At 35.3% G+C, this 20,964-nt stretch overlaps 2 protein-coding genes and 1 pseudogene across 2 annotated transcripts; 1 reads left to right on the top strand and 2 right to left on the bottom strand.

Annotated features, from left to right (window-relative positions):
- Positions 1 to 1,034: 1,034 nt before the first annotated feature.
- LOC120141310 (DEAD-box ATP-dependent RNA helicase 31-like) lies at positions 1,035 to 5,650 on the bottom strand. The gene is made up of 10 exons (XM_039156229.1): positions 4,616 to 5,650; positions 4,428 to 4,534; positions 3,936 to 3,991; positions 3,300 to 3,524; positions 2,863 to 3,069; positions 2,690 to 2,776; positions 2,519 to 2,614; positions 2,067 to 2,282; positions 1,558 to 1,740; positions 1,035 to 1,424 (listed from the first exon to the last, which is right to left on the bottom strand). The coding sequence occupies exons 1-10, from the start codon at positions 5,584 to 5,586 to the stop codon at positions 1,197 to 1,199; spliced, it is 2,376 nt and encodes a 791-aa protein (XP_039012160.1). The 5' UTR covers positions 5,587 to 5,650; the 3' UTR covers positions 1,035 to 1,196.
- A 4,824-nt stretch (positions 5,651 to 10,474) lies between these two features.
- LOC120141247 lies at positions 10,475 to 15,019 on the top strand (annotated as a pseudogene).
- Positions 15,020 to 18,099: 3,080 nt separating this feature from the next.
- LOC120141248 (E3 ubiquitin-protein ligase SINAT5-like) lies at positions 18,100 to 20,543 on the bottom strand. The gene is made up of 3 exons (XM_039156176.1): positions 19,860 to 20,543; positions 18,707 to 19,093; positions 18,100 to 18,632 (listed from the first exon to the last, which is right to left on the bottom strand). Exons 1-3 carry the CDS (start codon positions 20,088 to 20,090, stop codon positions 18,270 to 18,272), a joined length of 981 nt encoding a protein of 326 aa, XP_039012107.1. The 5' UTR covers positions 20,091 to 20,543; the 3' UTR covers positions 18,100 to 18,269.
- Between the last annotated feature and the right edge of the window lie 421 nt (positions 20,544 to 20,964).

Raw genomic sequence — 20,964 nt, forward strand, 5'->3', positions numbered from 1 at the left:
ATATATTTACTGTTTCTTGAACTCAGACCCAAAAGAGTTATGGTAGCATTAGCAACTTAAATACCTCTGATCAGGGTAGACGGGTTTCAAATTCCAATCAGAATGTGCATATTGGAACAGGTCAGAACATTTCTGAAGCAGACACCTTGGTGACTGATGTTCAAAAAAGATATCTTTTTGCAAGGACAAAATCTAATCCTGAGCTTACTGAAACATACGAGTAATCTACTTCTAGTGGAAGACAACATAGTGCCAGAAAGTGGGAAAAACTGGATTGCTTCCAGGAAGAATATGGATTTCGATATGGTGGCAAGTAACAAAATCTTCAGGTGATAATTCTTTTTCTATCAGGCACTCTTCAACCCGGCAATGCATTGATGGTCCTGCTGATCCAAACAGTTAAATAGTTGTCAGGATAATTCAGGCTTGGGAACCACAGGACTTCTCTTGAATTCCAGGTGCACAAAGAATGCATCAAGAAGAGCAAGATCTAGTGAACATGATGGCATAGTCTGCAGCTCATGATTTTAATGGTAAGTTTCCTTTTCTGTTAAATTTAGCTGCTGGTCACTTACCTTTACCCATCCATCCTCTATCAATGGAATAGAATCAGAGAAATTTGGGTGGATTTGTTCCTACAAATATTCAAATGTTTCCCCAAGGATTGGTCCCTTCTTTGGCCCACTATTTTTCTGGCATTGGATTATGCCTAGAATGCTGAGGATCAATTTGAGCCCGGTCGTGAAAGTTTTGGTCTGTTTAAAACATCACAAGTGTTTACCGATACCAAAAGAGGCAGAGATGTTTACTTCGATGAAAGAACTAGTGTACTGATAACATTTTTTTGAGTGTACTGGATCCGGCATTGATGCATACCGATATCAAAATGTTACTGATTATTTTTTGATTTTATAATTTCAGTTTATTAGCTCTACTTTGTTAACATTTTTCATGGTAAGGAAAAAGAAATAGAAATCCCTTTTTTTATCAGAAACAGAAACTGTGTTCATTGATGTTTCATGCCATTGGCCCTGTGCTCTTGATCAGGATGGAATTCTGTACAAAGAGGGATAGCAGGATGAAAAGATGATAACAATTAACTGAATATCTGATATATGGAAAAAGAATATTTAAATATTCAACGAGTAAAGCTTGATAATTGGAGATGCCTGAATCACTGGTTCAGCTCCGCCGATTTATTTGGCACGCAGACCAGGGACATTCCTTAGGCCCATCTTCGAAAGCACGAGCTTTGGAATTGCAGGAGGGTTGTCAAGACCCATGCTTCTGCTGAACTCGTTTGCAAGCTCCACAAGTCTGTACTTATCCTTGCCTACGTTCTTATCAGAATTGTAATAACCAAGCCATGCCTGATAAGCTGATTCTTTGGCCTTCATCTCTACATGGGAAAGTGCCCGTCCGACCTATTCAACCATATTTTACCACCATTAAAGATTTCTTTTTTGGTAGAAACTTTCGGAAAATCAAGAGTTTCTCATTGTAGATAAACAAGTACAGGGAATAAAATGCCTCGGAGGTGCTTTCTACAAAGCTTACCTTTTTCGTTGTTTCTGGATCCAAAGAAGGCAAAGGAGCCTTTGTTATGGGCAAATCCTTTATGCTAGACAGAAAATGTTCCTCCCACGGTGCCAGTAAGAGTATTCCCTGCCCTTCCTTACCCTTACGCCCAGTTCTACCCAGCCGATGTATATACTGTTGTCTATCAGATGGTATGCCCACCTGTGATTGTAAAAGAAAAAGGGAAATGTAAAATATGACCATCAATGGCAAATAAAGCTTTTGCAAAGTAGACGGAGTGTTCATAGATGTAAAAGAAAAGTTTAAGATAAAGAAAGAATTTATTATTCCTCGGAAAACTGAGCAGGAAATAGAAAGTCCATCGGAATTTAAAAGAAAAATGCACTTGTGTACAGAGTGGGGTTTCTGAATGAGATGTGAAATACCTCATTTCGGTATATATTTTAATCATATCAGTATTTTTACCAGTAATAGACCCATTAAAAAAATAGGGGACTTTAATTCTAATTAGAAAAACAGCGACTTACCTGAATTACAAGTGTAACATCAGGATAATCAACCCCCCGTGCAGATACATCGGATGTCACAAGAATAAGACTTTTTGACTTTCGGAATTCATCAGATACCTTTGTTCTGTAACTCTGTGATTTTCTTGAATGAATCTCTCTAACATTCAGGCTCAGCTCACGAAGAACGTCTGATACCAACTTTGTTACCATAGCAGTTGTGCAGAATACGAGAACCTGCAGAAATAGATTGATAGATTACATTTTGTGTTTAAGGAAGAATAAAATGAAGAGCAAAAGCATAAGCAACATTTTAGAGGGGAAGACATTTGCTATTAAGTTCCAATATTAAACACTTAAGAATTGGGGGGAACCACACTTTTTAGTAACAAAAGCATTGGAGACAACAGAAGTATATTTTTCTAACTGGAGCTAACAATCAAAAGTAAAGAACTGTGAAAGTAAAATGACACCTTGTAGTCAACGTCATCTGCAATATGTTCTTTCAGAAGAACATACAGTAGGGAAAAATGCTTATCGAGTGGAGCAACCATGTGCATTTGTCTGACCTGAAATATCCAAAAATAACAATCAAGAAGAAATTCCTTTCTACTCAAAAGAAAGGCAACGCTGCAGAAATCTACCTGTGAATGTGTGTCACCAGTGCCCTCTTGAACTGTATTGATAAATTCATGATCTCTTCTCAATGCAATGTGGCAGATTTGATGGACCTTCACAAGATTTACTTTAGCACTTCAGCTTTTCTTCAAATATGTGAAACATCTATATGCAATACACACAAGATAAAGAAAGAAACCTCTTCAGGAACCGTTGCAGAAAATAGAAGCGTTTGTCTTTGTTTTGGAACAGCAGCAATTATCCTTTCTATGTCTTTACGAAAACCCATGTCTAATAAACGATCCGCTTCATCTAGTACGAGGACCTTCACACCCATCAGCTTTGTTGCAAAACCTGCAGTATTCTCAAGATGGTCTCTGAGCCTTCCAGGAGTAGCAACAAGAATCTGCAAGTTAAAATGGAGGTAAAACATAACATCCTACCAAATCATGAACTTGATAATAGATGCAGTATTAACCCACAGGGAAGTAATATTCCCTTGATTTGATGGATTAACACAATCTAAAGTTTTATCCATGTCAATTCTACCAATCTCATTCAAGTCCACGACACTTTAAATAAGAATAAAAATAACAGATGTATGTCCAAACATTCCATTTAAGATAACAAACTAACCTGGCATGGGTTTGCTTGCAGTTTTTTTTGCTCTAAAGCAAGTCGTGTACCTCCAATCACAACCTGAACACCAATAGATGGGTGATACTTTAGCAAGGTCTTAGCTTCTGAAGCAGCTTGAGTCGCAAGCTCTCGAGTTGGGCATATCACAAGAACATGAATTGGTGGCCACTTAACATCACGGTCGACAGGAGGCAATTTTGAAACAATTTCAATTGATGGAAGCTGAAGACAAAAGAAAAAGAAGAAAGAGTGAGTAAAGTGAACGACTACAGCACATTCTCAACAGCAATCAGTGCTCACAATTATTAAATTCTACAATGATTTTAAAGAAACTAATTGTCATGATGCCTATGATTAATATATCTCCCTAGAGGAGACAACAAAGTTAAGAACAGGAGATCGCAAATAGAGAAGAAGAAATAAACCTTGTTTTCCTGAGTAGATACTTATTTTTCCTCATTAAAAGAAAAAGATCATTTATACCTTATGAAAAGAATAAAAAAATGCAACCCTTTCATAGTTTGATGGTGGAAAACATGCAGAGGTCACTAGAAAAAAATGGGTGATGAGGCAGATATTAACCCCCAAGGAAACAGACAAAGTGCACTCAAACATACGAAAGTAGTGTCTTACCAAAAATGCTACTGTCTTTCCTGTGCCTGTTTTGGCCTTGGCCAGTACATCCTTGCCTGAATAAAATAATTTGTGATTAGCTATTGGGATCTAAAATATGCATCGCCAGAAAGCCAATGTGCAGAGAACAAAAATAAAGACAATATCATATCAGTATCTCATAACTCAACTGATAAGCAACCTAAAGTAAAGCTCAAAAGTCAAAACAGCATTGTAGTTAGGCAAATATCAAGATGAAGAAATGAAAAGCACATAGAATAACCATTTAACTGCCTTTAATCATTCCATGTATAATTCTTTATGATCTACTTAAATAACGGAAACCCTGGAACTGCTGCACACGCCCGCACAGTTGTAGCTATTCTTACAACACGATTACCTTCCTCAGCATTAACAATGAAAGTGCTCAATGGTACAAAACAAGGTAGATTCCACAAAGATCCCATCATTGATTCCGATATAAATTATACAAAAGCAGGAACGGAAACGAACCTTTGAGTATTGCTGGAAGAGTTGCCTCCTGTACCACAGTCATCTTCTCATAACCAGCATCCTTAATTCCCTTCAATGACAAGGGAGATATAGAAATTTGATCAAATCTGCAACATAACACAATATCAGAAATTTACATAAGCCTACGAAACATTAACCATTTCCCATAGAAGTTGATAAAAACGGACCTTGTTTCACTCAAATAAGAGTCGGATTTAGCTTGCGAACTTATTGGACTCCCTGTTTGGTTAACACCCTTCTCTAATCCCAGAGCAGAACTAGCATTCTTTCTTAAAATTCCATAATCATCATCATCATCAGTAATATCACTATCTTCCTCACTAAGAAAATTCTGGGCTCCTTTCATTTTCCAACTTCTTTTCTCTTCATTAGCACCACTATCTTCCTCTTCGGAAAAGTTCGATTTTCTTCCCAAATTATTTCTACTTCCACTCCGCGTATTTCTTGAATCCAAGTCCCGCTCATTTCTCTTTCCTTTCCGTGAATCCACTTTTTTAGACTCTCTTTTCACATCACGAGTCTTTCTACTCGAGTACGATTCACCTTCATCATCATCATCGTCATCACTGTCCTCGTCTTCTAATTCACTATCAAACCGTTTACTGAACCGGGCATTCCTCGAAACCGAATCTCCGAGGCGGCCCCGGGATTCCCTCTTGCTCGAATCGCGGAAATTTTCAAACTCACTCTCTCTTCTCTTCTTCACAGGAACCCCACTCCTATTCCTATCTCTACTCCTAACTCTATTGCATTCCCTATCCGCGTCCAGTTCCTCGTCTTCGCTAGTGAGTCGGACACGGAACGAATCGGCTCTCAACTCGCCGACCCAGTCACTGAGTTCGGCCTCGTCCTCAATGAGACTCTTCGAGGCACGGACATCTCCTCTGATTTTAGGAGTGAACTTGGAGCTTGCCCCGGACCTAGGTCGAGAGGGCCTGGTGGAAAGGCTCCGCACACTGTGCCTCCCGTTAGAACCAGGTGATAAGCCAAAGAACTTGAGCTTAAAAGGGAACACCCGATTTAAAACGGGTATAGAGCCGTGCAAGCAAATGGTCGACACGGGTTTCATGGTCGTAAAACCGGTGGCCGGTAGAGAAGGGCCGAGAAGACGAATCTGAGGAATGAACTTAATAATCATTTGCTGACACAAAAATTCAGTGCAAAAGAAAGATGGAATTGCGGGAGAGTTTTTTTGGAGGGTTTAAAAGCTTTGAATGATAAACGGGATAGGGTTTTAGCCTTTTGAGAACGAAGGTAAAGAGCGCATCAGACGGCGTCGTTTTACAATTTTCTGACGGATAACAGGCCCGTATAGCCCAATATCTGACTGATCTGGCCTTCAATAAAAGATTTCTTGCGCACTGTGAGAATGGTCAAAATTTTAATTGGCGGCCCAACAGTCATCCATTCATTGGTAATTTTCATCTAATGAACAAGATTAAGTTAACAAGGTTTAAGTAACTGGAATTTTAACACTTGAATAAGACTTTTGTAGGGACACTTGAAATTATTCCTATTTTTACTATCAGTGTATAATTCCATATGATGGGTACCTTTTGGGCAGTGGAAAATTCGGCAAGGGAATCCAAATCTTTTTAGTAAAGCAGTATCATGAATCCATACCAATTTCACGCGTTTCAATAGTATTAGGGTAAGACATGATAGGAAGTTTGACGCCTAAATGGCCCATTCCATGCCTACTCCAAGGGGCAATTTTATTTAAAAAAAAATATTTTTGATTTATGAAAATAATATTTAAAAATATTCAAGAGATTAACATTTTTTTGTAAAAGTACTTTATATAAGTTCAATTACAGATTAAGAAATAGTTTTTAAGGTGAATATATATATATATATATATATATATATATTAGGAATATAATTTTTCGTATGAAGTTGATACAAATAAAATTTTATAGTGGATACCACTAATAAAATAATCGACTAAGATAAAGAAATTCAGATTTCAGTATGGACACGTGTCCACTCTATATCTCATATACACTTGTCACTGTGTAAGTTACATTTTTTTAAAAGTAATATCTTGCATGATGTGATTTTATTTGGGTTGTAATATTTTTTTGAATAGTGTTTAAAGTTGATAGATTCATGATTAAATGAAAGAAATTAAATAATAGATGAATATTATAAAAGAATGTCAAAGAATGAGTTGATTAGATCACAAATGTAAATACATATATAGACTTTATCTCTTATCATTTAAGAGGTGCATGCTTAAAATATTATGTTTAAACACTTGAAGAAGAAGAATAAACTTGTATATAAACAATGTGATATTTTAGAATATCGTAACTAAAATTTATTGATTTTGAGTTGCTAAAAATAGATCGTAAGCATGATTAGACTCAATACAACAATGACAGTTTCGGATACTAGGATCTCGAGTATTTCAAAAGGCAATAAATATCATCGACTGTTATGTTGATATGGATTTGATAAAATTAAGAACTTATATTTAGCATCTAAAAAATAATAAATTTTTACCATGACATTACCAAATCTCATACTATTTAGATTTTTTTGAAGTGTTCAATTAAAATCTTTTATGGGAATAAAGCTTATACACACGCTTATCGTTATCGTTATTGTTATCGTTCGAGAGCACATGCTCATACAATTACACGTATTACTTGTGTTTTTAGTTTTTGGACAACATTTATAGCCATTTTTTACTTTAAACCCGTTACTTTTATTTATTTTATTTTGATTTTGGATGTTACCACATTTTGAAAACTGTGACCTAATGTGAAGAACTTTTACCTAATTTTTTTCTGATATTATTATAAAGTTAACTTAAAAATGTTTATTATTTTTATAAAATTATCATGTAAAGTAGATAGAGAGAATTATAAAATTAAAGAATCATGCCAATCCATATATATATAGTTTTGACTAATTTTAAATTTATTCATAATCTTACTAAGAGGGAAGGAGAAGAAATTATAAGACTAAGAAAGAGAGTGCTCCTAATAAATTTAAAATTCATTACTTAATAAAATATAAATGAACAAAAATAAATAATTTGACCAACTAACTGAATATATGTACTCATTTATACTAAATAGTTATTTATACACGTTAAGTATAAGAATTATATATATATATTCTAAAAATTAAAGTACAGAGATATTAATGTAATTATAAAATATATTAATATGAAATTAAAATATTAGTGATCGGTAGCCGGTAAACAATGAATAAGAATTCATTGCACCTTTCAAGAAAAGTAAAGAAATTCTTTGTATCGTAGACAAATGCGACATCTTTAACTACGTTGATATTTTGTTTATCAAGTCAAAATTTCTGAAATATTTTAATAATGAAAATAAGCCAATAATTCTACAATATTTTAAAATTGTTTTTATTTATAATGTATTCTTAAAAAATATATATAAGTATTAATAATTAAAATTTAATATTTATAGCGAACGAATTTGCAGTCAAGACGATGGCGTCAAATGTCAAGACAAGGACATCGAACTTTGGATTAGCGGGAATTTTGAAGGACATACCCTTTTCTCTCTCTTTAAATCATCTCGAATCCCGAAGCAATAAACGGCCACATGCTCTCCACGCTCCTCCTCTACCTTATCAACACGTGTACTTAATTATCTGGTTTATCTGACGAGTTTGGATATTAGTGAGGAACTCTTATTGGTTGGTGTGTATAATGAAACAAAAGACTTCACATGTGTCCTGCTCCTATTGGTTTTTTCTCGATGTAATAAATTAATTAGAAAAGTGGTTAGCTTTTCTGAATACCGAGTAACAAAAAGGAGTGAAGTGATAATTCGTTGGTTTAGCCAAATAACCGTTGCCTTATATTTATATTTAATTTAATCTATACTATCACGAGTAGTACGGTGCATCTACACGCTTGGCTCGTGAGCCATCTCCTTATACCAAACACTCGCTTAAAGCTTGTTTATGATGGTGCTCTCGTGGAAACTAGAGGACTCGCAGCGTTTGGAATTGTGGGTTGCGACTACATTGGGCAAGTTGTAGCATGCCATGCTCGTCCTTTACGTGACATGCTCGATGCTGGCTTTGTTGAAGCCTATGCTTCCACATAGGGTCTTGAAGTGGCGGTGGAAAAAGGCTAGTGCAATGCTGTTTTAGAAGGTGATGCCTCCTCCATTATAAACAAGCTACCGTCCTCTGTTCCATAGCTCTCCCTCACCCAACATTACTTATCATAATTAATTTTTTAAAAATAATTTCCACCACGCTTTTTAAAATCAATGTCAAATTGTCCCTTCTATAGAAAAGTGTCCATGAACGTCCTGAATGAGTGTTATTATCACATAAGTTTTTGTGATTTTGTTAATAATTGGTAAAACATTTTGTATTTGATAGTCGACAAATTTCGAATTGATCCAATTTAATATGATTTTTTTAATAAAGTTTTATTTTTAAATCACATCAAATAATATCTTGAAATTTGTTGGATTAGGACTTGAAGAGAACTCGATATAATTATGAAAATAATTTTTTATATGTATATATTATTAATTAAAGTTTGATAAAAAAAATACGTGCGATGACAATGAAAAAAATAAAATATTTAGATTACTATATCAAATTATGAAAGAATATATCAATATTATTTTAAAGTGATATTATTATTTTTTTCTAAAAAAACTACATAAAATTTATGCAAGAACATATTTATTCAAAAGTTTTTTTTTGATTAATTTGGAGCAAGTACAAGGTGTAATGTGATGATTTTTGTATAAAAAATAATTTAAATTTCATTGATGTCGATTTAGCTTCAAAAAGTAAAAACATTTTGAAAACCTTTATTCGATCGTGTTTTAAAAATGAAATAGAGTTTGAATTATTCAAATAATAAATTATAAAACTAATTAATATAATTTGATTCTTTTTTTACTAATCTAAGGTGATTATAGTAATATATGTTATAAAGATTTTCAAACATTTGACAATGAAAGTTCAAACACTTTTACCATCTATGGTGCTCGAGCCTGTGACATCTAGATATAACAATTATTCCTTTAACAATTGAGATAACTTTATTTGTGCTTCATTTTAATTTTTTAGAATACTGTTACAAATTTAACAATTTAGATTTGTGCTTCATTTTAATTTTTTAGAATACATTACAAATTTAATTCTAAATAATGCATTCTAATCATTTTTAGACTAATTGTTTAATTTTTAATATTGCTTTGAACTATTAAAAAAATAATGCTTTGAATTATAAAACCTAATCAAATGCATAAATAGAGATAATGTCTTAATGTGATATGAGATATAATTATTTATGAGATATGTAATTCTTGTTGGGATCTCTGTAATTTTTAGAGTTTATGTTGTAGAGATAATTTTGTAGGTATTGAGATAAGTTTTTAGATACATCGAGTTTTGAGATACATGTGATATAATGTACTTGTATTTTTCGTGTCCTCTACATCTATAATAGATTATTGTTCAGCTCGATTGTAAAAATAGATAAAATCAAACCACATTAAATTTCATCTCTTATGTATGATTTATTTTATAATTATATCAATTTAATTATTTTTTTCACTTTCAAATTCTAACATAAATAATAGTGCTTTAAATTATAAAACCAAATCAAATGATAAAGCCAAAGAGAAGGGTTTGTAGTTAATCACGAGAGCCTCGTGAACCGAGATTAGTAAAGATCTTCTGCCAAGCCGAGGCTGGAGCCGTGTCAGAATTTCAAAAGTTTCCTTTTTTATTTCACCGGATCCTATATATATATATTATTTTTTCCATAGAAAAATCAAAACTATAAAAGGCCAAAGTTGGTGAGATTCCCCCATCTCTTCCCTCTGGTTTTCTCCGCATTTCTCTTTCCTCCTTTTATTCCCTACTTTAGCTCTCATGGTAAACCTACAACAGCAACGATAATAATACTGATGATAAACCCTGGAATCTCCGGCCAAATCTTCAATAAACTTCATTACTGCTCCGGTATTTTCTTTTAACTAATTCAAAAAGGAATTTACCATTTTTATTTTGCTGTTATCTTTGCACTTCGGTTCCAGTCGTGAATATTCCCTTCTAATAAACCTTCAAGTTATTCGTCTCAACTGGAAATACAATAAACTTTTTGCCAATTTTTTTTCTTTTTCTGTATTTCTTAAATCTTGTGATTGGATCTATGAGCTGGTTGAAATAAAAACATCGGTTCTCAAGAGACTGTAACTTTGATTTTAAGGTAAATTTAACTAGATCTTTATTTGTTTCATGTTTAGTTCTTCTGGTTTAGAGTTTTTGGTTCGCCATAAATTTATACTTGTTAATTTATACATGTTAATTTTAGTTTAACGCCATAACTTTTTTCCCCCAGAATTTTGCTTAATTTACTGTAATTGGCTATATTTTACTTGATGTTAGTTATCTGGAGGGGAAGTCTGATTTGAAAAGGCTGTGATTTGTGAAGGACTTTCAAAATGATATCCAGAAAGGCTTTTCTTCTTCTTTTTTTTTAAAGCTAGATAGAATGCGCAGCTTGCAACTTTGCTTAGTTCATGCAGTTATTCTTAGATCTGTTTGGTTAGATTAAAAGCTGGAATCCTTTTTCTTCTTTTTAATAAACCGTGGAATTGATTCTGCTTGCGGTATACCTTGCATTTGAAAACCATAAGAAGAATCAAGAGAAGCAAAACGTTTTTTTTATTTGTTATTAATGATTTTTATGTAATGAAAATCTTATTTTTCTTCTTCCTTTTTTTTTTGGTTCCTTTGCTTTGTGGTTTCGCAGTAGTTAGTAATAGTAGGATGCTTTTGGAATTGATTCTTGTCTAACATTATGATTGTTTGATCAATGTGATTGGTTGCACTTAAGAATAAATAAACTTATTTTATGTGGGGAATTAGTTGAACATGAAAATAGCTAAAAGTGGTATATTTCTTTGTTTTGGTAAAAGATCCTAATCTCAATCAGTGCCAATGGGGCTATATTCCTCAATTCCTGTTTCATTTTGAACAGATATTTTAATCAGGATATATGCTGTGCTTGACTCACGGCCTTGTATTGTAAACTTCTTGTCAGAGAGGATATGATTTATTCAGATGCCAGCATTTGATGTTCATGAATTAAGTGACCTTAGGTGGGGGAGTGTATGGGGCTCTGTGGTGAGTAAATAGATGCAGGCAGTTGGCTTTTTCTTGGAATGAAGAATTTACAGGTGGTTTTCTCTTTCAATAAGTAATTATTTGTGTATATAATTGATCTCTTTAGTGTCAGCTAAGTATCCATTTTGTCAAGTTGTAAGTGGTCATTACTCCCAAATTAACACAGAAAAGAACTGCTTACACTTTCAGCCTGTTTATTCGGTGCATGAATCTGCTTATCATTTCTTCCTTGACACTAACTTGATAGATATTATTTGATTACAGAGCACACAAGATAAAAAACCCGCAACTCAAGCTTCACATGAACCAAAGACGGAACAGAGCAGTCAAACAGTAGACGGCTCTGGCTCTTTATCTACTTCAAGCAACGATGTCCGAAAAGTTTCACGCCAAGATATAGAACTTGTAGGAAACCTGTTCTTTTATATATTTCATTAATGTATTTATTTTCCTTTTTAATGTTTATTTATCTGTTTTCTGATTAGCGATTCACAATTTGGTGGTGGTTCCAGGTCCAGAATTTAATTGAACGATGTTTACAACTGTACATGAACAGAGACGAGGTTGTCAAAACCTATTGACTCGAGCGAGGATAGACCCGGGATTCACGACTTTAGGTATGCTTCCTGAAATCTTTTATTAGTCCTAATATATGTTTCTGTTATCTGGATTTTTTAATATAATGCACGTATGTGTGTGATAAAGTAGAGCATGTCATAAAAGGAAAATTAAAACCAGTCTACTACAGTGATATCTTCGAACTAGTCAAGTCTAAGCCGCCAATCAAGTATATTTCTTCAACTGTGTTAGAGTGGGAAGCCTCACTCTGTTGTTCTCTTTGCTATTCTTGTTTATTCAGTATGGCGAAAGCTGGAAGAGGAAAATGCTGATTTTTTCAGGGCCTATTATATAAGGCTAAAGTTAAAGAAGCAAATCCTTTTATTTAACCATTTACTTGAGCATCAATGCCATATGATGAAATATCCTGTGCCTCCAAAGGTCCCTCTGTCCCCAATACAAAATGGGATTCATCCCATGCCCGGTAAGAGTTCTGACTAAATAAAAAATGGACACACACCTTGCCTCAATTACTTAGTAGTAGTGTTAAGTGTTCATGATTTTAAGTTTAGACATGATCTCTATTGTGGTTATTCAATGCCACTTTTTGCAGTGCAGTTAACAACTTACCAATGGGATACCCTGTGCTCCAACAACCTCCAATTCCAGCTACAGGGCAACCTCATATCGACTCCATGGGTATATCTAGCTGTCATGTGGTCAACGGAGTCCCTGCACCCAGCAATTTTCAACCTATGCGAATGAGTACTGGGAATGAGTGAGAACTTAACAATCCTTGTTTCAATCCACTATTAATTGGCTACTAAACTTACAAATATTTACTTAGCGGTAATTCTGAAGGTGCAGCGGTAATTCTGAAGGTGCTGTTCTATATTTTCAATATCTCATCTTACAAGTTATGTTGCTTCTTGAAAAATAATTTGCCAAATTCATGATTTGATTATTATGTGCTGCTTTCTTTTGTCTTTTTCTGGTTGAGATGTTCAGGAACTACTTGATCAGATTTGCAACAAATGCATGATTGTGTTACGGTTATATTACAGTATCATAAACTAACTCCGTTCTGTTAAACTCTAGTCCTAAGCTGTTTTAGGTTAGCTCCTGCATAACTTTTACTACCACATTCTTAAATAATGTTAAAATATTAAGTCCTTATCACTTTATCTTAGATTTTTGTAATTTCATAAACCAAAATTATGTTTCGCTGCTAATGATTACTGATTTCCTTATTCTAGCATGGTGATGGACAACACTGCCAGTGATGTAACACCTGCAATTCCTCCAACCACTGCCATGTCATCTATGTCAGAAATTCCTGTGAGCTGTATATCAGTGGCATCCAGTGGGAGTTTTCCCTTCACTGCGTCAGACATGTCAGGGATGAGAGCAGACACATCAGCACTTGATTCGGCCTTCACAGCGGACGTGGCAAGTTCAGTAGGTTTGCAGCTTGGACATGATAATGGAGCTGGGAATTCTAGAGATTCCTTTAGATCACTTGATCATATTCAGTGGAATTTCAGTCTCACTGATCTCACTGCAGACTTGTCCAACTTAGGAGGTAGGCTGTGGCTATGATGCCCATGCTGATATATCCACTTTCTCTCTCTCTCTCTCTCTCTCACACACACACACACACACACATCCGAGGACTCGTGTTTTGTATTTGTTTTTCAACATTTTGCTCTTTATAATTTCTGCATTGCTTTATTATTGGCCTCGGAAACTATCACTATTCGTTACATTTTATTGTTCAATTTGGTGTTTTTCTTTATTGAGCTTGTGCTTACAATGTGTGGCCGTTGGAATTGTTACAGATCTAGGTGATCTCGGGAACTACCCTGGTTCTCCTTTTCTTCATTCTGATTCAGAAATTTTGCTTGATTCTTCAGAGCAAGATAATATAGGTAATGAGTTTGCATACTGATGTTTACTAAATGAAATGCTTTGACTGACATAGAATAGAAGCTTACACGACCTTTCATGCACTCAGTTACGATTGGATTTAGCCTTAAATCTCAAAATTATGCATGCATAACTAACATGGATGGTTTATATGGTGTAATTATATATATGGAGCTTTGATTTGATTCAATTTTCATGTACCACTAACAATACTATCCATGTGGTGTCCTTTTACTTTTAATTAATATTTACACAAATAATTATATTTATCTAAAATAAAAATAATAGTTTTTTTTTTAATATGTAGGTGTCTTTTTAGGTTGAATTTTATGTAATAATGATTTCCAATATCTTTGTTTAATAATGCTTCATCTTGCTCTTAATGAAATTTTTTGTTTTTAAAAATTATACGAATCCAAATTCCCCCATCATATTACAAACTGCATTGAATTTTGTTTATCTTTGGGGTTTATCCCTTGAATTGATGTCCATGTGCAATTAAAATCCAAGGCATTGGGATTATTGTAAAAAGGGGCCAAATCCACAAGTGGCATCTATTTTAAGCTTTGAAAATCTTTGGTTTTTGACATTTTCCCATTCATAGATCCTGGGTGTATTAATGTGTTTGACAATACACTGATAGCTTCAACTTGTTTCAGTGGAGGAATATTTTGTTGATTCTGTCCCTGAACAGCCGTGCTTGCCGTCAGATGAAGATAAAAATCCTAGCTCAAGGTGAGTCTTGTAAGCCCTTATCTTGTTAAAATTGTTAGCAACAAGAACAAGATTCGACATCTATTCAGTAGGCATTTTGAAATTTGAATTGTTAACATCTGAACATCTTAGCTGTGTAACTTTAGCTTGTGATCAAATCAATAGCAGTCAACAAACAGGAAAGTAGCCAAGTTCTGCTTAGTAGTAAAATTTCAGATTATGGATATCAGACCCTTAATTTTATTTGGAGAATCTGAGGATAATTTGTTTGTAATATTGTGTTTCCGGGGACATAGTTCCGTGAGGTAGTATTATATCTTTGATTTACTTGTTCCGGTAAAAGGATGAGATCATTTCTGTAAACTGTCATCTTATCTAGCAATAATAAACACGGTTATACTAAATGCCTCAGATTGTAAGAGGTATAGTATTATATCTTTGATTTACATATTACAATGGCGGATGTCCACAAAACTGGGATTTCTCATTTGTTTCAGTCAGTACCGTTTTAATGCTTCTTCCAATAGATAAATTGGAGTATATTTGGACAAACCTTAATTCATATATTTCGGCAGTTGGGAGCTTTACATTGGCAAGGAAATTCTAGTTCATCACACTCATGGATCAAACAAATAATATACTTCTCAGTCAGATGCATCACAGTGATGGATTTTTCAATTTTTTTAAAAGAGTTTAATTGATTTTATATAAAAATTATAGAAAATTAAAGGGAAAAAAACATCAATCATCTTCAGGAACCACCAGCAAACCTTACATTCACCTCAGAACATCAACATCATCACTGCCAATCACCCATCTTGTACAAATAAAAGCCAATCATCACTCCACTGCCTCCATCACCTTCAACCTTCACTGCCTCCATCTCCTTCAACCTTCACTGCCTCAACCCTCAAGCAACGGTTACAAACAAAACATCTCCAACTCTCGTCCGTGCCCGAATCCACTGCTGAGAGTTGATGATGTTGATGTTCTGTGGTTATGATTGGCTTCTGCAACCCGACACCTCCAAAATGAACCATCAACTCCCATCACTTATCCATCAACCCTTCATAATGGTTGCCATCACCTCTGAATGCATTTTAGGTCAAATTTCAGTTGATCAGATCAGGAGATAGAATGGAATATTGGTTTTCTCAGGCAATCTTTTAACATTTGAAGTCCCCTTTTTATATGAAAACTGAATATGTTTGACCATATTTCATTGTAAAAACGATCAAATTTTACCCTAGGTGGCTGTAGAACAATAAAGGCTCTGCCATTTCCTAGCATATCCAAGTGAGCCTGCATGATGTAACAAAAGCTTTTGCAATCACCACATCTTCAAAAGCAATCTCATGTTGTGGTTTTGATTCCAGTTCAAGATCTGTTGCCTCTCCAGTGCATAAATCCTATTCTCTGATCCTCGTTTTCAAATGTGTATAATTCTATACGCTGAGAAATAAACATAAGATTAGAGTGTGTTCAATGACCTGTTCCATAGTCAATTAGGCATCGTCATCAATATTTTCTTCATCACTTTGACAAGCATTTACAGAAGCTGTAGACTCCGAATCTCGGCTGGAAATGCCACGTGGGAACATTTTGTTGTTCTCATCTATTATCTGCTCGGTACTTCTACCTGATTTTTTATCATTTGGTAAGATTAAATCAGGATCACTTTCTTGAACAGCTTCCATTACAGGTTCTTGGTTAAGCTTTTCTTTGTCGGATTTTGAGGAAAGGAGCTCCCTAGCTTCCTTCAACGACAGTATGACCCTTGGTTTCTTTCCAGAAGACCTGTACTTTGCAGTATATGATTCGTTACCAGGAAGAACAGGGGATTGGTTACATTCTCCATTGACTAATAAGGGTAAAGTACTGTCCTTTATTTTTCAAATCCTCTTTAGTGCTTTTCTGGTAACTGTACACTTGAAGCATCAGTGACTTGTCCAACTCTACCATCTAAAGAGGCTACTCCATTGAGAAATTTAACATCATCGCCACTTGGTTCATTTGAAGAAGTTGATTCCACAGCTTTGTAGTCACCTTTGCCTTGTTTGGAATCTTCTTTTGTAGAAAGGTTAACCAAGGATTTCACTCCATCTTTTCCACCCTCTCGGTTGGTTGCATCTCATCAGAAAATTCCTTGTTTGCAGCCTGGACTTCCTTTTTGTCCTTACCAAGTAGAGATTGTTGTCTACTCTCAGCCTCCCGGGCTCTCTTGGCCATCAATTTAATTTCCTGGATTTGACCCTCGAAATCCCCAGATTTGCTACTCTGAGAGCCAGAAGAATCCGTCAATGCCAATTTTTCCATTGAAGCCTTTGCTTTTAGTATATTATTCATAAGTTCTTGCTTTTCCAGCTGCGGTCTTTGAAACGACACACTCGGCGGCTCTACGGATGCTTGAACAACTTCAACACTACCCTTCTCCAATATCTCTCTCCCCTTCCTAAACCTTACTTTCTCCAATTGTGTGTGTTCTGCATCCTTTTTCCCAGTAACAAACAACTTCGCCCCCCAAAATACGATCAAACCACCGAGCACCAAAGTTCGAATACTTGAGAGTTTTGGGATAAACCCAGGATGAAGAATACCCGACCAATTCCACTCATTAAACCGGACTCCTCACCTGAAACAACAAACTTGGCTACAGAACTAGTCCTTGGAATCACATTTCCACCCATTTCCATCTCTCTAGCTAAATTATTTGCATATTAAATTTTGGAATTCACTTTCATGTTTTCAAATTCAAGTCTTTTCAAAATCTCATCCTCATGGACTATAACACCTTTTACATTCCCATGCGAATCTTCCAAAACCGTGAAAATAGGACCCGACCCAATGCCCCAAAACTCAGCATCTTTCTTATACTGGTCAACCAAATTCTCTAATTTACTCAACAAAACAGTCACCTAAACGCTTTGATTTTAATTCACCTCCATCCTTATCTACATCACTCTGTTTGGTCCTACCAGAATTCAAATTCTCAAAATATTCTAAACTGTCTTTTGGGTTGTGAAAATCAGGACTCGGATTCTGACGCACCTTGAGAAAAAATATTCTCAAAATATTCTAAACTGTCATTTGGGTTGTCAAAATATTCTAAACTTTCTGCTTTGTACAGAAAGAGGTTTTGTGCAAAACTCTGGGTGAAAGCTAAAACCCCCTTTGGAACTTAAAACAACGTCGCTATTCATGAATGGTGGTGCCTCTTACATCTGAGTGCCCGAGTCACCATTTAATCACTCATGGAGGGAAGGAGTTGATAGAGAAACTCGTTTAGATTGCATTTCTCAATATCTTACAGCACGGTAACTTTGATTTTTACAATTGAGAAAACACTTAAGCCTCCAAATTCATACAAAATTCAAGAATCCTCAACACTAACAGCAGGTTGCTAAGAATATTACAAGAATATGCAATAAATGGTATTATGGGGTATGCATCAGTGATCCAGCAGAGCTTCTGTCTTTAACTGCAAAGGTTGGGTATGCAGGCACCGCCTTCAGGGTTCTGTTGTTCTTTCCATATCCGTCCAGTTACTCGCAGCTTCAACTCTTTTCTGTCTCCTCCGGAGAAGAAAAGCGCCATGTTACGCTGTATAATAAGGCCATCATGGCTATCCCTGACCTTTCTGTGGCTATCTCTTATGCTTCTGGGAGTGCCTTCCCAAATGAGTTTCCTTCCATTGCCCCCAACTTCTAGGCTGTAACTGTAGTTGCGGGCTTCAACCTCGTCACCCATGAAACGAAGGAATGCCATATAAACAGGGGCCATCCCAAGCTGGAAGGCTTCGAAATGGAGGCAGAAGTATTGGCCATAACAGTGGAATACCTAACATGGATTACAGCATTCATCATAGTTCAGTTCATAATCGAGACGAAGGTGCTCAAGAAGAGTACGCTTACGGTTAACATCCATGTCGCGTTTTCTACTTCACGAGGATTAGACTTCACATAACGATGGTTGAATGTGCATCCAGAATGCATGTCCACCTTGTGGTCATCCCTTAGATGAGCAACAAGGAATGGAATACCACCAACAACAGCGCATTCCGATCCAGCATACGGGCAATTGTATGGCCTGAAGTTACATAAGGCCTCATGTTTGAGTTTACTGTAATAAGGAAAGATCTCCGGGCATCCAAGTGATGTATATTTACAAGGCAGTTCGAGTGATTCGGCTACTTTCTCTAGTGCTAGACACCTGATATCACCAAGCTCCTGTCTACAAGTGGGGCACCGGTTGTGTACCCTTGTTTTACAGGTTGAACAGAGAGTATGCCCATTGTGGCACTGTGGAATAAGTTGAGAATTCATTAGGGGCAGCTAGATTCACAAAGCATAAAAGAATGTAAAATCCAGAATGTCTTCTTTTGTAGATTAAGCCAATATTCAAATGTTTTTTTCTGAGAAATTCTTCAATTTAAAAAAAAAAAAACTATATATGATTTTATTGTCCAATATATTCAAGTAAAAACTGTCATGGAAACAAACAAATGCACTGTTGATTTCTAACATTTGATTACTCGCATCTTCTTCTATTTTCTCTGTTTCTCCTACACATGGAAATGCTTTTATAAATTTCATCACTATATGGAAAGGATTCTTGTACTGCAATTCCAAAACCGAACTACAGACACTCCAAAAATCAAATTCCCAAAGGATGAAACTTTTTTTTTATTAATAATTGAGATGATTACAAGATAGTATATATTCAAAATTTTCTTAACCTCTAATGACTAATACTCTATAGATGTAGCTACTTAAACCTGAAATCTCTAAGATAATACACCATTTTATCACTGAAGCAGCTCAATAGGTTCAAAAAAAGGGCACAACTTTAGTGTTTAGATTCATGCCATCCCCCAACCCCAAAAAATTCTCCAATCAATTGTCCAAATTCTAACACTAGAAGAGCACAGATTCGACAGAGGAGATCAATCACTCAAGCCAATAAATCAAGCTTTACAACCAAGAAAAAGAAACAAAATTTAAACCCATTCCAGCACCTCAAGATGGTTAAAAAAAACCATACATGAAATTGGAATTAAAGACTGACCTGATGGATAGGAGGGTACATAGAATTGGTACAAACAGGGCATTCAAGAAGTTCATGGACACTGGTGGTGCTCGACTGAGCCGCTGATGGCACAATACTGTTGCTGCTTCCATTGTTGCTATGGGACTTCAACAATGAAGCCAACTGATTATGACGATGATGAAGCTCATCATCATCATCATCATCAATCACATCCGAAGATGTCATGCAATCAATGCCATCAAACTCCATGGGAAAGGAGATGAAAAACTTATCAAATTTGACCCTTATTTCCCGATGAGAATAATTCCTTTTTGGAAAGATAAAAACTTAGGGTTCACTTTGTTTGATGCAAAAAGAAAAGAAAAGAATGAAGTACAGATAAGAACATGAAGTGAATCTATACTACCATCTCTCTTTATTTGTGCTTTTCTTCATTGGTTCCAGAGAGAGAGAGAGAGAGAAGAGAGGTGTCACCGTCTAACGTTTCTGTGACACATGATCAACATCCAACGGTTTGGTGTTAAAGAGAAAGCATGGTTAAAAAAAAAGATTGAAAATTGTAAATAAAGATAGAATAATGAGAGGAGAACCCTTTTCAAGTTTTTAACAAAAGGAAGTTGGTTGCTGCCACTTGCCGCCTGTTCCTTGGATGAGAATTTAGAGTAGTAGGGCCAGCCGGCCAGCGTCTCAAAGGCTAAAGAGATGAGCTTCCTTCTGCTCTTGAGCGCATAATTGTATTGTGTGAGCCACTTGTCGGCCCTACGGCCATTGATAATGATATTTGTTGAGATTTTAAATATCAATGTAAAATGTAAAGAAAAAATGGCTCAGCTGGAAATAACCCTACCTTGTTCGGACTTCGGACAACCAGTGGGATATAATATATATGACTCATATATCAACATGATTTGAATCTTAATCTTGTTGAACCTCCACAAAAGAACTTAATCACTGCATCCCTGTACTATTAGCATATATTTTGAATATTATACCTAATATACAAGGCTAGATCGAGGGATGTTGAGTGTGACCGTATATAATTTAAGTATTTTCTTATATTTTTTTTATTAATAATCTAATTTCATATCCTTAAAATTTTATAATTTCACAATCCTTAAATTCT

The sequence above is a fragment of the Hibiscus syriacus genome, unplaced genomic scaffold (assembly GCF_006381635.1).
Source record: "Hibiscus syriacus cultivar Baekdansim isolate YM2019G1 unplaced genomic scaffold, ASM638163v2 tig00110794_pilon, whole genome shotgun sequence".
Taxonomy (NCBI): Eukaryota; Viridiplantae; Streptophyta; class Magnoliopsida; order Malvales; family Malvaceae; genus Hibiscus; species Hibiscus syriacus.

Bases quoted from the DNA above. Each gene is read 5' to 3' on its own strand.
- LOC120141248 (XM_039156176.1), bottom strand. From the start codon at position 20,090: ATGGAGTTTGATGGCATTGATTGCATGACATCTTCGGATGTGATTGAT. The intron at 19,094-19,859 runs GTCAGTCTTTAA...CTTATTCCACAG, and splicing joins TGTACCCTCCTATCCATCAG to TGCCACAATGGGCATACTCT. The intron at 18,633-18,706 runs GTAAGCGTACTC...AATCCATGTTAG, and splicing joins ACGCGACATGGATGTTAACC to GTATTCCACTGTTATGGCCA.
- LOC120141310 (XM_039156229.1), bottom strand. From the start codon at position 5,586: ATGATTATTAAGTTCATTCCTCAGATTCGTCTTCTCGGCCCTTCTCTA. The intron at 2,615-2,689 runs GTAGATTTCTGC...TGGATATTTCAG, and splicing joins CTGGTGACACACATTCACAG to GTCAGACAAATGCACATGGT. The intron at 1,425-1,557 runs GTAAGCTTTGTA...ATGGTTGAATAG, and splicing joins ATCCAGAAACAACGAAAAAG to GTCGGACGGGCACTTTCCCA.